A 13502-nucleotide genomic window follows, 5' to 3' on the forward strand; every position below is an offset into this window, starting at 1 on the left:
GCACAATGGTGTTGAATGCTGAGCTGTTGTCAATGAACAGCATTCTCACATAGGTGTTGCTTTTGTCCATGTGGGAAAGGGCAGTGTTGAGTGCAATAGATATTGCGTCATCTGTGGATTTGTTGGGGTGGTATGCAAATTGGAATGGGTCTAGGGTTTCTGGGATGATGGTGTTGATGTGAGCCATAACCAGCCTTTCAAAGCACTTCATGGCTACAGACGTGAGTACTACGGGGTCGGTAGTTAGGTTACCTTGGTGTTCTTGGGCAGGGGGACTATGGTGGTCCCCTTGCAACATGTAAGTATTACAGACTCGTCCAGGGACTGGTTAAAAATGTCAGTGAAGACACTTGCCAGTTGGTCAGCGCATGCTTGGAGTATACGTCCTGGCAATCCTTCTGGCCCTGCGGCCTTGTGAATGTTGACCTGTTTAAAGGTCTTAATCACATCGGCTACGGCGATCACGATCACACAACTGCCTGGAACAACTGATGCTCTCATGCATGCTTCAGTGTTGCTCGCCTCGAAGCATGCATAGAAGTAATTTAGCTCATCTGGTAGGCTTGTGTCACAGGGCAGCTCATGGCTGGGCTTCCCTTTGTAGTCCGTAATAGTTTAGAAGCCATGCCAAGTAGTAGGATTCAATCTTAGTCCTGTATTTACGCTTTGCCTGTTTGATGGTTCGTCTGAGGGCATAGTGGGATATCTTATACGCGTCCGGGTTAGAGTCCCACTCCTTGAAAGCGGCAGCTCTACCCTTTAACTCTGTGCGGATGTTACCTGTAATCCATGGCTTCTGGTTGGGGTATTATGTACGGTTACTGTGGGGACAACGTCATCGACGCACTTATTGATGAAGCCGGTTACTGATGTGGTAAACTCCTCAATGCCATTGTATGAGTCCCGGAACATGTTCCAGTTTGTGCTAGCAAAACATGCCTGTATCTTAGCATCTGTGTCATCTGACCACTTTCGTATTAAGCTAGTCACACATGTAACATGCTGGTAGAAATGAGGTAAAACAGATTAAAGTTTTCTCTGCATTAAACTCCCCTTGTTTGTTTATGGCTTTATACAGCTTGTTGCCAGCATCGGTTTGTGGTGGTAAATAGACAGCTACAAAAAATATAGATGAAAACTATCTTAGTAAATACTGTGGTATACAGCTTATCATGAGATAATCTACCTCAGGCGAGCATAACCTCGGGACTTCCTTAATATTTGATTTTGTTATTGACAAATAGACACAGACCGCCACCCCTTGTCTTACTTGAGGCACCTGTTCTATCTTGCTGATGCACGGAAAATCCATCCAGCTGTATGTTATCCATGTCATCATTCTGCCACGACTCGGTGAAACATAAGATATTACAGTTTTTAATGTGCTGTTGGTAGGATAGTCTTGAACGAAGTTCATCCAGTTTATTCTCCAATGATTGCACAATGGCCAATAGGACGGATGGTAGAGGCGGGTTTGCTCACTCGCCAACGAATTCTCACAAGGAACCCGGACCTGTGTCCCCTGTATCGGCACCTTCTCTTAATGTGAATGACGAGGATTTGGGCCTGGTCGGATATCTGGAGTAAATCCTTCGCATCCGACACGTTAAAGAAAAATCTTTGTCCAGTTCGAGGTGAGTAATCGCTGTTCTGATATCCAGAAGCTCTTTCGGCAATAAGAGACGGTGGCAGAAACATTATGTACAAAATAAGTTATAAACAACCTGAAAAAACACAAAGTAGCAGAATTGGTTAGGAGCCCATAAAACGGCAGCCATCTCCTCCGGCACCCATCTCCTCCGGCACCATTCTTATGCATTCTTAGCAGTTTCATGATGCTTGTATCTAAACCAAAGTAGATCACTTACCCTGTTCCGTGGCTCAATTTACACCATCCCCGGGGTAAATTGTGCCAAGAGGACACTTTTTTGGACAAGCTCCATTTTCAAAACTGTAATGTTTACATGAATTCTGATTGTTTCCAGGGATACACATTATCCTGAAATATACACTACTGGTCAAAAATGTTAGAACACCTACTCATTCAAGGGTTTTTCTTTATTTGTGGTGTTTTTTACATTATAGAATAATAGTGAAGACATCAAAACTATGAAATAACACACATGGAATCATGTAGTAACCAAAAAAGTGTTAACCAAATCCAAATATATTTTATATTTGAGATTCTTCAAATAGCCACCTGTCACGACGGCGATCGACGTCACCGGTCTTCTAGCCATCATCAATCTATTTTTCATGTTCCATTTGTTTTGTCTGGATGTCGCATTTACCTGGTTTTAATTCCCTAATTACATGTTGTATATGTTCCCTCTGTTTCCCCCATGTCCTTGTTGGGAATTGTTTTTTGTAAGTATGTGTGCTTTATGTGACTGGTGCAATACGGGTTTTGATGCCCATGTGTGTTGTTATTTTTGTATTCCGGTAGTTATGTACATTAAACGGCTCCGGCTATTTACCAAGCTCTGCTCTCCTGCGTTTGACTTCCATGCCACCAGTTACGCACTCCTGACACCACCCTTTACCTTGAATACAGCTTTGCACACACTTGGCATTCTCTCAACCAGCTTCATGAGGTAGTCACCTGGAATGCATTTCAATTAACAGGTTTGCCTTGTTAAAGTACATTTGTGGAATTTCTTTCCTTCTTAATGCGTTTCAGCCAATCAGTTGAGTTGTGACAAAGTGGAGGGGGGGGGGTAACAGAAAATAGCACTATTTGGTAAAAGACCAAGTCCAAGAACAGCTCGAATAAGCAAAGAGAAACAACAGTCCATCATTACTGTAAGACATGAAAGTCAGTCAATACGGAACATTTCAAGAACTTTTAATGTTTCTTCAACTGCAGTCGTAAAAACCATCAAGTGCTATGATTAAACTGGCTCTCATGAGGACTGCCACAGGAATGGAAGACCCAGATTTACCTATGCTGCAAAGTATAAGTTCATTAGAGCCTCAGAAATTGCAGCCCAAATAAATGCAGTTCTCATAACAGACACATCTCAACATCAACTGTTCAGAGAAGACTGTGTGTATCAGGCCTTCGTGGTCAAATTGCTACAAAGAAACCACTACTGAAGGACACCAATAAGAGGAAGAGACTTGTTTGGGCCAAGAAACACGAGCAATGGACAATCGACCTGTGGAAATGTGTCCTTTGGTCTGGAGTCCAAATTGGAGATTTTTGATTCCAATCACCGTGTCTTTGTGAAACGTGGTGTGGGTGAACGGATGATCTCCGCATGTGTATTTCCCACCGTAAAGCATGGAGGAGGAGGTGTTATGGTGTGGGGGTGCTTTTCTGCTGACAATGACTGTGATTTATTTAGAATTCAAGGCACACTTAACCAGCATGTCTACCACAGCATTCTGCAGAGATATGCCATTCCATCTGGTTTGCACTTAGTGGGACTGTCATTTGTTTTTCAACAGGACAATTACCCAACACACCTCCAGGCAGTGTAAGGGCTATTTTACCAAAAAGGAGAGTGATGGAGTGCTGCATCAGATGACCTGGCTTCCACAATCCCCCAACCTCAACGAAATTGAGATGGTTTGGGATTGAGATGGTCGGACCGCAGAGTGAAGGAAAAGCAGCCAACAAGTGCTCAGCATATGTGGGAACTCTTTCAAGACTGTAGGAAAAGCATTCAAGGTGAAGCTGGTTGTGAGAATGCCAAGCGTGTGCAAAGCTGTCATCAAGGCAAAGGGTGGCTGTTTGAAGAATCTCAAATATAAAATATATTTTGACTTGTTAAAAAAATATTTTTGGTTACTACATGATTCCATATGTGTTAATTCATAGTTTAGATGTCTTCACCATTATTCCACAATGTAGAAAATAGTACAAATAAAGAAAAACCCTTGAATAAGTGGGTGTTCTGTAGCGTATGTAGATATCTTTTTTATAAAGAATAGATATTTCCCTTGATGGAGTGATGATGAATGTAAAAATGGCTCAACTGCAAGTGTTGGTTCAGGAGTTGTTTTTTTTTTTGGGGGGTCGAGGTTCTGTTCTGCTCACCCTTCCAAGAGCCAGAGCCAGTGAAGGGAGGGAGGCATGCAGGCATAAAGCATAGGGTGACGTCAGGGGCTGGTTGGTCTGCTTTATGTACGAAGGGTAGCACTTCCAAAAGTTGGCCTGGGAGTATTGCGTAAATATTTAAATTGTCCGGGCCTGCTTATTGTACCCTGCTCAGGGGCTAATAGATGCATGTAGCTGTAGTGTACAGTCAGTACAGCACAGTAAAACTGCTCCAGGGATAAGCACCCTGTACAGACTGACTGGTCTCTGTTGTCAGGCAGGGCAGGCATGACTGTAGAGTTCAAACTAAGGTTCCTGTCTCTGTTCTCTACTTATTCCTGGATTTCTTTATTTTTTTCTCTTTCTGTTCTCTTCACAGGTCTGTTCTGTTCTCTCTCTGACTTAGCTGTACTGTAACTCAACCAGAGTCATTTGTGATGATTTGGTCACTTTCATTTGCCTCACCTAAAGGCCAAAGATGTAGACTTGTTGACTTCATAGTGATCTTTTGATTAAACTCCTGATACCAATACATTTGTTAGGAGGACTGCCCACCTCTGTTAGGCAAAGCCAACCAGACAAGGCCTCTACAACTTCACTGTGGAAATGTGAGAGCGAGGAGCTCTTCTGAAGGCAGATAGAGCAAGTGAAACAAATGTTTATTTTACAGTTTTGATTTCCAGCACTTGATTTATAGTTTTAAACCAAAGGAAAAACCATCAAGCCTTGCCTACACACTTACATCTAAACATCAAAGGTTGTGATTGATGGAGGATTAATGATCGGTTCAGTACCCGCCCCATCGGTGGCTCTGAGCTTGGCGCTCCTACCTGCACACAAAGAACATGATGGATAATATGTCATGCTTTGTTTAAAAATGACTGGGATGAATAAAGTTGGGACTGCAACACTATTTCCATAAACTAGTCTACTGTATTATAGACCTAGCGAACAGAACAAAGAAACATTCTTTAGCAGACAGGCAAACTATGCAGCTCTTTGCTCCCGCTCTTAAATCTTTCATATCTCAAACATACATGTATTTCATCCACACTAAACATTACTAACACATTTGTGTATTTTCACTTAAAAGGCTACACGTGTGATAGTTTTCAATGAAAACTGCTTACAGCGTTACTTCCTTTAACTACATTACAGTAATGAAAGAAGTTAGTATGCCAATGTCTATACCTAATATTGTACCAGCCTGTACTTTCCTTGTCTGGAAGGCATCATCATTGATAGCTGAGGCTGCTTTTCAAGTGGCACCTTATTCTTTATATAGTGCACTACTTTTGGCCATAAAAATAATACACTATATAGGGAATAGGGTGTAATTTGGGATACAACCTCAGCGAATATGAGGGAAGATGTCCTCTTAAGGGAGGTGGGGAATCAATCCTCTAATGTCTCTGATCTGGTCTCAGATTATCCTTTAAGACTCCATCCCCTGGGGGAGGGATAATAGACTATGACAATAGTCATTAAAAAGCATTTCAAAGAAATTAAAGCTTAATCACATCTTCATAGTGGATCTCAATGACTGTCATTTACAACATATCAGTGTCCAAAAAGAGGAAAAGCACCTTACTTTATTTTCTTACTTTTTTAAACTAAACGTTTTACTATAATCTTGAATTGTTATAGTCATGCTGGGAAATCATACTTAAATTTGTAAATCAACTCTCTTCCTGGAAAGGCCTGGTAGAACTATGACTGACCTAGTGCCTTGGTGAACTGCTTCATAAGTGTGAGGTAAACCTGTCACATTCAATAAACTCACATAAGCAATGGTGCTATTCCATTCTGTGGTGCTTCTTATGACCCTGTAGCTTGGGAGATGGTGTCTAACTCACAGACATGGTGTCCCACAGTTGTGTCAAGTTGTCTGGATGCCCTTTGGATGGTGGACCATTCTTGGTGCACACGGGAAACTGTTGAGCGTGAAAAACCCAGTAGCTTTGCAGTTTTTGACACACTCAAACCAGTGCGCCTGGCACCTACTACCATACCCAGTTCAAAGGCACTGAAATATTTTGTCTTGCCCATTCACCCTCTGTATGGCACACACACAATCTATGTCTCAATTGTCCCAAGGCTTAAAAATTTAAAAATCCTTCTTTAACCTGTCTCTGCCTTTTCATTACTATTTTAGATTATTATATGATAGATTTTATAAGGCTTCTACTGATGTCTGTTAAACATAGCCATGTTGGGTTAAGACTGTCTCATCAACCATGTCAGCTTAAACAAAATAGTAGCCTTAATGTATATCAAATAAATAATGGAATACCAGAAAATACATACTTATAGCCGATAGAAACAGAATGACAACAACGGTTGTCTTCTTAATATAGCCTACCAAGTCCACTGGTCTTTTGGTTGGAATTCTCAACAAGGACTACCACCTGCTGGTAACAAATAGTAACTGCATTTGAACAAAGCATTACATGTACAAATAATAACCACTACTGAATTGTATATCAGATTTTATTCTATGAGATTTTCCAAATCTGACACTGATTGCAAAGCAGGGAAATTAGAGGCGGCATTAGTCAACATTGTGAAAATGTATACAACAGGGTGAGCTGCAATAAAAAAACAATTACGTATCGGTCCTCATAATCTTTCATTTAAACAGTCTGGAGCCATGACCTGCTGGTGGAAATCCAATAGTCTCGTACTGTATGTGCTGTAGCCAAATATTTTATTGTTTGATAAACTATGGGACAAGGCTATAGGCCCTGGTCAAAAGTAGTGAACTATATAGAGAATAGAGTGACATTTGAGACTCAGCCTAGGAGCTCCATGTTCTGTGTTCATCTGTTGAGGACCTTCCTGAGATGTTCCAGCTGTGCCTGGTTGATGCTGCTCCCTCCACAGACAATCATGACTAGGGGTCCTGCTAGGGGAACAGGCAGCCGGCCCTCACCCTGCAGTCTATGGATGACACCACAGTACACAGCCGCTAACGCAGCCCCACAGGCCAGCTCCACCAGCACACGCTCCTCGTCTGGAAGGACACACACACACACACACACACACACACACACACACATATAGTTTTAGTTGTAGTTGTAACAGTAGCTACGTTTCTATAACTATATCATATATTACTATATATCAAATAAAGCAGAGTAATGTATGGAGATGTATTGAACATTTAAGACAATTCTAGAATGCGCCATCTGACAACAGCGGTGTCTGGTATAACCTCACCCAGGAAGGTCTCCACTGCTTGCAAGGCCTGCTGGTCAGTGACCAGCTCTGATATGATGTTCATGTTGCCCTCCTTAATGTACTCAAAGGCCTGGCTGCACACCGTCTTCGAACCCAGACACTTGGCCTCACTGGCAATGCAACCATCATGCCAGATCAATACAATGGAATAGAGTAGAAAAGATTTGAATATAACATAAAGCTAAATTAATATCTCAGTGTAATCTCTGTTCTCTTCTCACCTAGTGATGTCAGGGAGGGTGACTATCCTGCCAGCCTTTACTGCTGCGTTAAAACAGTCTGCTCCCTCAGTCTCCATGCAGATGATGGGCACACTGGCCCAGCCCACTTCCTTCATGCCCTTCACCACCCCACAGAGCAGCCCTCCTCCCCCCACAGATAAAACTACAGCCCCAGGCTTGGATGGAAGAGAGGCCTTGATCTCTCTCACAATACTGGCATGGCCTTGCCTGGGGGAGAATCAAATCAAATCATATTTAAAGTGTAATTTCCAAACAAATGTGTCACCATACACTTTACACAAAATAGAAAGGGGGAAAAATGAGCCAAACAAGAAGAAAAGGGGTGGGGGAAATGTCCATTCAAAAGAAAAGGCAACAGCAACTCCTAATATGAGAAGAATGGTGTTAATTTCACAGAATCTGAACCATTATTTGTGATCTAAGTCGGTCATTCTAGAAGTCATTCCCCTTACAGGCTCATTTAAGGTTGGTGTGACTGGAGTATCTTCTCACCAGAGCAGAGGATGGTCAAAGGGTGGGACATAGGTCAGGCCATCAGTCTGGGTCAGACGCAGGGCTTCATCATTGGCATCATCCCACACCTGAACAGGAAAAATGAGACAGACAAATGGCAACAAACACCTGGGGGAACAGAGTAGCCTACAAAGTCCACAAGTAAATCAGTCTTTGGTTATAAGGCTGGAAAAGAGGAGAGGTGGTCACTAATTGGCGGGATTACCTTGCCGACTACTCTGACCGTAGCTCCCTGGTCCTTTAGCTTCTCCCTAATCAGCTCAGGAGAGGATGAAGGCACAATGATAGTTGCTGGAATGTTTAGTTTACGTGCCACATAGGCTGTGGCCATCCCAGCGTTGCCACCTGAACACAACATAAAGATATTGTCATATTGGGAAATTTTTGGATCACTTGGAAATATTATTCTATAAATCGTCTACTACCTGAAGAGCAAACAACTCCTTTGGACTCTGGTCCTGCAATCTAGAAATTAAAAAAAAGTATAATGCCATTGATCAGATGTGTATTTTTTTAATTCAAACTGGGAAAGTGTTATTTATATATTGAAACGTTGCTCTGTTCTTATCATCATGAACTCAATGAAGCATTAAATAAAAATGTATCTGGTCAACACTAGGAGGTGTGATCGCACAAGTGTTTGAGCAGTACTAAATAAACCTGAAACAAAATCTTTATAATAAAGGCGGATATTTTCCATGATGAGCAGAATTTCAATGTTTGTGCGTGTGAGGTTGTTTGTTTCCAGTATGTTGGCTGATAACTTGCGTAAAACAATAGGCTAATCTTTGAAATGTTACTAAATCTCTATTCTACGTATGGTTGTCATTAGATGTTATGTAAATTGGATTTACGATAATTTTACTTCAACCCTTTGAACATGCCTACCTTTTGGCACAGGTGTCCGATACCACGGATTTTGAATGAACCGGATGGTTGGGAACTTTCCATTTTTAAATACACTTCGGTCCCCATCCGTTTTGACATGTCTATGCTCTCCAAAAACGGGCTATTTATGTGAAAGGCTTTTGGGCTAGCCATGAGGGCTCAGGATAACAACGTTGGAAGTATTCGATGTCCCCTTGAATGACAGTGCGTAAATTGCGTATGTGCAAATCCAGGTTTTCTTTTCTCGCCAATGTGCCCAATCCACAGAGAGACTCAATGTACCGTTGTCAACTAAAATTGCAATTCCGTTGCGGATGACAAGACAATAATAGGCAAGAAGTAGGCTGCTGTAGAACAATATTCCGTTTGTAGTCGTAGGCGGTGCAACTTTGTGACAAGATAGCTTGCTGCGACAATCAGTACATGATTTATCCCTGACCCTTGCATAAACTGCCATATCTATCCGTTAATGTTTAGCTTTCAAAGGAGGTGGGATAGATCATAAATTAATCAACACGCCCCCTGTTATTAACTCTTGTTTGGTAGACTGTATGAAAACTGCAGCCAATGTAAGCAAGCATTGTGCATAGCATAGTGAGACGTTATTACTATAACAACATACAACATTCTATGTTACATTTTTTTTTTACTCCCATTCAAGGGAAATAATTATTTATTGTGTACATTTAATTTTTTTTGCAGCATATTGATTGGTGTTTGTTTTGTATGTGACATAACCCATCCATACAGTTGACTGTAATACACAACCAGTATATCAAGCCAGCGTCGGTCAACAGGTAGGCTATACTCAGTGATGAAATTGTGTATCAATTTTCATGATGGCTATTAAATAGACAACAACCAACCTGCAACAAAAATAGGGAAAATAGCACAATGTAGAAACGTCTGCCTAAATTGAACTCAATATGAATACAAACGCCAAAGAGAGATCCTAACTATAGACCTCCTGTTTGGGTGATAAAGCATTTATATACTGTAGGCCTATGCGTGTTTGATGAGCTTAGTTTCAATTCACACTCATCGTTAGCTTCATAGTTATTATATCTGTATAAGAAAATACTGCACCTCTCACTTTCCTATCCCAGCACTACCTCTTCCCTTCATTCCTTCAGAACGAACACATTTTGGTTCGCAAAAAAAATAAAACCAATATTGTATGACTGTTTTAAACATTCCACATCTCTTTCAGTAGCTTTAACCAGCCTTCAGAGTCGTTCAATAACACCTGCTGTCACATTTCATCATGTCCATTTCTCATCTCGTAAAAACATTATCTTATCTCTCGCTTTCTTTCCTCCACTGAAACCCTGGAGATTTGCCTTGCTGGGTAACTGTCCATCTTCATCTAACAGCACTTAGTTCAAACCCACATTCACTAACCCATGACTGCCTCTGTCCTGTCCTCTGCTCCCTTCTCTGAGATTATCACATTCAAGTCCTTACTCGACTGACACACAGGAGAAAAACACTGAGTGAGAGAGGGAAATGGGAAGCCAAGTCCCAGAGTATTCTCTGAATGAGGGGTGGTGGCAAAAAAATAAGTAAAAATGGTGCTTCATTGCTTCATGAACCAATGAGAAAAAGTCAGCTTAGTCAGGGAGAAAAGCGAAACCTTAAATGCAGACAGGGATCTATGGATGGTGTATGCTGGCTCTTCTTCCTACTTGGTAAGTGACCACCAATATCGAGCCTGTCTGTCCGTCCGTCCGTCTGTCTGTCTCTCTCTGTCTGTCTGTCCAGATATAGGCCACTCTATCCATGCCCTGGCCCTTGTCCTTTGTTCTGGGGTGGCACAAACTGACACAGAGAGAGGGCACTGTCCAGGCGCTGCTACTGTCTGCAAGTCTAGTCAGCTCCAGCTCTTGAGCCCAGTCCCAGCACAACAACGTGCACTATCTTCTCAGCAACGTGCGTCATCTTCTCTATGCCAGAGAACGTTGTCTAGGCTTGATCCTTGGATACAACTGTAAGAAGAAGAAGAAAACATTATTGTTCATATTAAGGAATATTCAGCTTATACAGGCATAGGATTTATTATCAAATATTTTGAGATGCCACTTCTGTCATTGGGTTAAAGCTCCTAATCAATTTCAACTAACATTTAATTGGGGATTCATATTAACACCCTGGTGATTTAGACCATAGTTATATCCATCGTGGTGGCTGGCCTTACCCCTAGCAGGTTGCGTGGCACGTATCCCTCCTTGTCATGTAGTCTGGCCCACCACCATTCTGTCTCAGCGTCGTCCCTGCGGCTCAGAGTGGTAATGGCGTCTCCCTCGTGGAAGGACAGCTCGTCTGAGCTCTGGGCCTCGTAGTCCCACAGCCCGTACACTGACCCTTTATTCATCACACCCAGCTTCTCCTGCACCCCTGGGGGGGCGGATAGAGGGGAAGAGGGTCACTTCACAGTTCACATGGAAAAACTATTGAACCTTTCTGACACAAAACCATGGCCCTGTCTAGAAAACCCTGGCTAAACAATAACGTTGCAACTTCACCTAGCCTTCAGATAGGTTAGGTGGAGCTTTCACCATATTGCTTATACCTATCCAATTGTACATATCCCAGCACAAGTTCCTAGTGTGTAGGGTGTAGGGGCTATGGGTTGTTTGTGTTCAGGAGCCATATGTCTCTCTATAGAACCCCACTCACCGTAGAGGAACTGGGAACACTGTGTGTATCCATCCTCCATCTCCTCACACTTATCAGCCGCTGTCTCCACGTCACTTATGGTGGTGGCAAAGATGGCCGCCCCTGACTCCACCAGCATCTTACAGAGATGTACACTGTTACAGGAGGCTGCACAGTGTAGTGGGGTCCTGGATATATGACGGACACAAAAGGAGAGACGTTCATGGAGACATTGTGTAGTCTTGACCATTTTAAATACTAGTGAGCAAAGCTAAGGTGAAAGAAATAGAAAATATCAAGTGAAAGAGGAAGGTAAAAGAGAAATGGTCACAGCAGGGTTTATACAGTGTATATGTCCTCACCATCCATCGCTGTCAGCAGCGTTGACGTTGACCCCAAAGTCGAGCAGGAACTTGACGATGTGGTGATGTCCAGCACATACAGCGTTGTGCAGGGGGGTGATGCCCTCGTCATTGGCTGTGCTGGGATTCTCAACCTGCATGGTGAAAGGGTCAATCAGTCACATTTATTTCATTATTCAATTAAATAATCATGATAAGTACTTTTTTTTTTACATCAACAGTTGTCACAAAAAGCTGTTAAAATGTTTAAAGGTAGATGATTTAGATGTCAGTTTGAAATCCCTCACATGCTGACAGTCTATTATGGTATGTAAAATGAGAAGAATCAACACAGTTCATTTATCTTCTGGGATAATAGTTTGAATTGAAGAGCGTATGATTACCTCATAGATGATCCTTTGCACCAGGTCAAACTCTCCCTCCAGAGAGGCGTCCAGTAGCAGGGCCAGGGGGTTGAACTTGACCCGCAGCCCGTGGCCTGTCCGCTCTGACTCAGGCTTCTTCAGGTTAGTCCTCTTGATCTGCTGAGACAGAGGAAGGGGAGTTACTCTCTACCTAATGTCATGACTAAGGCAGAGAGTTTTTCCTGTGAAGAAAGTGAAGTCTGCAACTCCGATGGCAACTCTTAACATAAGTCAGAGTTACAGTCATCACTTTATTTTTTTCATGGAGTTTTTGCTTACCGTGTGACCTGACCAGGAGAAACTCTGGACCCTATGAATTATGACTTACAAAAAGGAAGCATATTGTTACATTGTGGACCTGTAGCTCCGCAGGTTTACCTTAGGCAGTGCCGGGGGTGTGACAGTCCGTGGAGAGGTGTCTTTCTGCTGGGGGGACGAGGCCTCAGGGATGGGCCTTGAAGTGGAGGTGGTGCTGGTGGTGGTAGGACCAGGCTGGTTGTTGTTGTTGTTGTCTTCCTTGCTGGGCTGGGGGATGGGCAAGCAGGGAATGGCCTCACTGGGTAGGGGGGTCCTCTGCTGCTGATTTTCATTGGAGTCAGAGGAAGGGGACAGGCGATGGTCTGAATTGGGACCCTCTGCTGCAGTGACCACAAGGGAGGCTGTCTCCATCAGGTTCCCATTAGCAGTGTTGATGTTGTCCATGTCAGGACATCCCAGGACACCACCCATGAAGACAGGCTGGTAGAACGGAGTGTTGTTGCTGCCCTCCATGCCTCCGGCCAGGGTGTTGAAGCGCTGGTACAGGAGCTTCTGGATGTTGGGTCCGGTGGGACCCTCTGGCTCTGTGATGGAGCTGCGTTTCTTCAGCGGGCGCGGCGCGTTGGTCAACCGCCGGCGCAGGACCTCCAGGTCGGCATCGCTCTGGTAACGCAGCGGGGAGTGGGCCACGGGGGTCAGCTTGGTAGGGCTCAGGGGGCGCGGGATGTTCTCCACACTGGGAGGGGGTAGGAGTCTACCCTCTGTGGTGTCTCCTTCCCTGTCCACCATGTCCTCTCCACCCCCCAGGCCTCCTCCTGGGGACAGTGCCCCGTGTTGGAAGGGCACAGGGGAGGGAGAGGTGCTGGAGGGAAGCACTGGTTTCCCATACACTACAAAC

The 13502-nt window shown here is 43.4% G+C and overlaps 2 protein-coding genes across 13 annotated transcripts in view; both read right to left on the reverse strand.

The window, feature by feature from the left end:
• Positions 1 to 6514: 6514 nt before the first annotated feature.
• Positions 6515 to 9372, reverse strand: sdsl (serine dehydratase-like). The gene is made up of 7 exons (XM_046308237.1): positions 8926 to 9372; positions 8463 to 8502; positions 8243 to 8382; positions 8017 to 8105; positions 7504 to 7731; positions 7262 to 7392; positions 6515 to 7055 (listed from the first exon to the last, which is right to left on the reverse strand). Exons 1-7 carry the CDS (start codon positions 9076 to 9078, stop codon positions 6862 to 6864), a joined length of 975 nt encoding a protein of 324 aa, XP_046164193.1. The 5' UTR covers positions 9079 to 9372; the 3' UTR covers positions 6515 to 6861.
• A 190-nt stretch (positions 9373 to 9562) lies between these two features.
• The window catches only part of LOC124001465 (apoptosis-stimulating of p53 protein 1-like), a 44226-nt gene continuing 40286 nt past the window's right edge, over positions 9563 to 13502 (reverse strand). For all 12 annotated transcript variants that reach the window (XM_046308233.1, XM_046308228.1, XM_046308227.1 and 9 more), the window contains 6 exons: positions 12725 to 13494; positions 12326 to 12463; positions 11943 to 12076; positions 11602 to 11768; positions 11120 to 11319; positions 9563 to 10910 (listed from right to left, as the gene is read on the reverse strand). In XM_046308233.1, the coding sequence (XP_046164189.1) occupies positions 10869 to 10910; positions 11120 to 11319; positions 11602 to 11768; positions 11943 to 12076; positions 12326 to 12463; positions 12725 to 13494 (1451 nt within the window). In that variant the 3' untranslated portion in view covers positions 9563 to 10868. The remainder of the gene's footprint in view (positions 10911 to 11119; positions 11320 to 11601; positions 11769 to 11942; positions 12077 to 12325; positions 12464 to 12724; positions 13495 to 13502) is intronic.

The sequence above is a fragment of the Oncorhynchus gorbuscha genome, linkage group LG17, assembly GCF_021184085.1.
Source record: "Oncorhynchus gorbuscha isolate QuinsamMale2020 ecotype Even-year linkage group LG17, OgorEven_v1.0, whole genome shotgun sequence".
Classification (NCBI taxonomy): domain Eukaryota; kingdom Metazoa; phylum Chordata; class Actinopteri; order Salmoniformes; family Salmonidae; genus Oncorhynchus; species Oncorhynchus gorbuscha.

Coding starts and splice junctions, on each gene's coding strand:
- sdsl (XM_046308237.1), bottom strand. CDS start 9,078: ATGGCTAGCCCAAAAGCCTTTCACATAAATAGCCCGTTTTTGGAGAGC. Junction 8,503..8,925: donor TCGGACACCTGTGCCAAAAG/GTAGGCATGTTC, acceptor TTTAATTTCTAG/ATTGCAGGACCAGAGTCCAA. Junction 8,383..8,462: donor AGGAGTTGTTTGCTCTTCAG/GTAGTAGACGAT, acceptor TGTTGTGTTCAG/GTGGCAACGCTGGGATGGCC.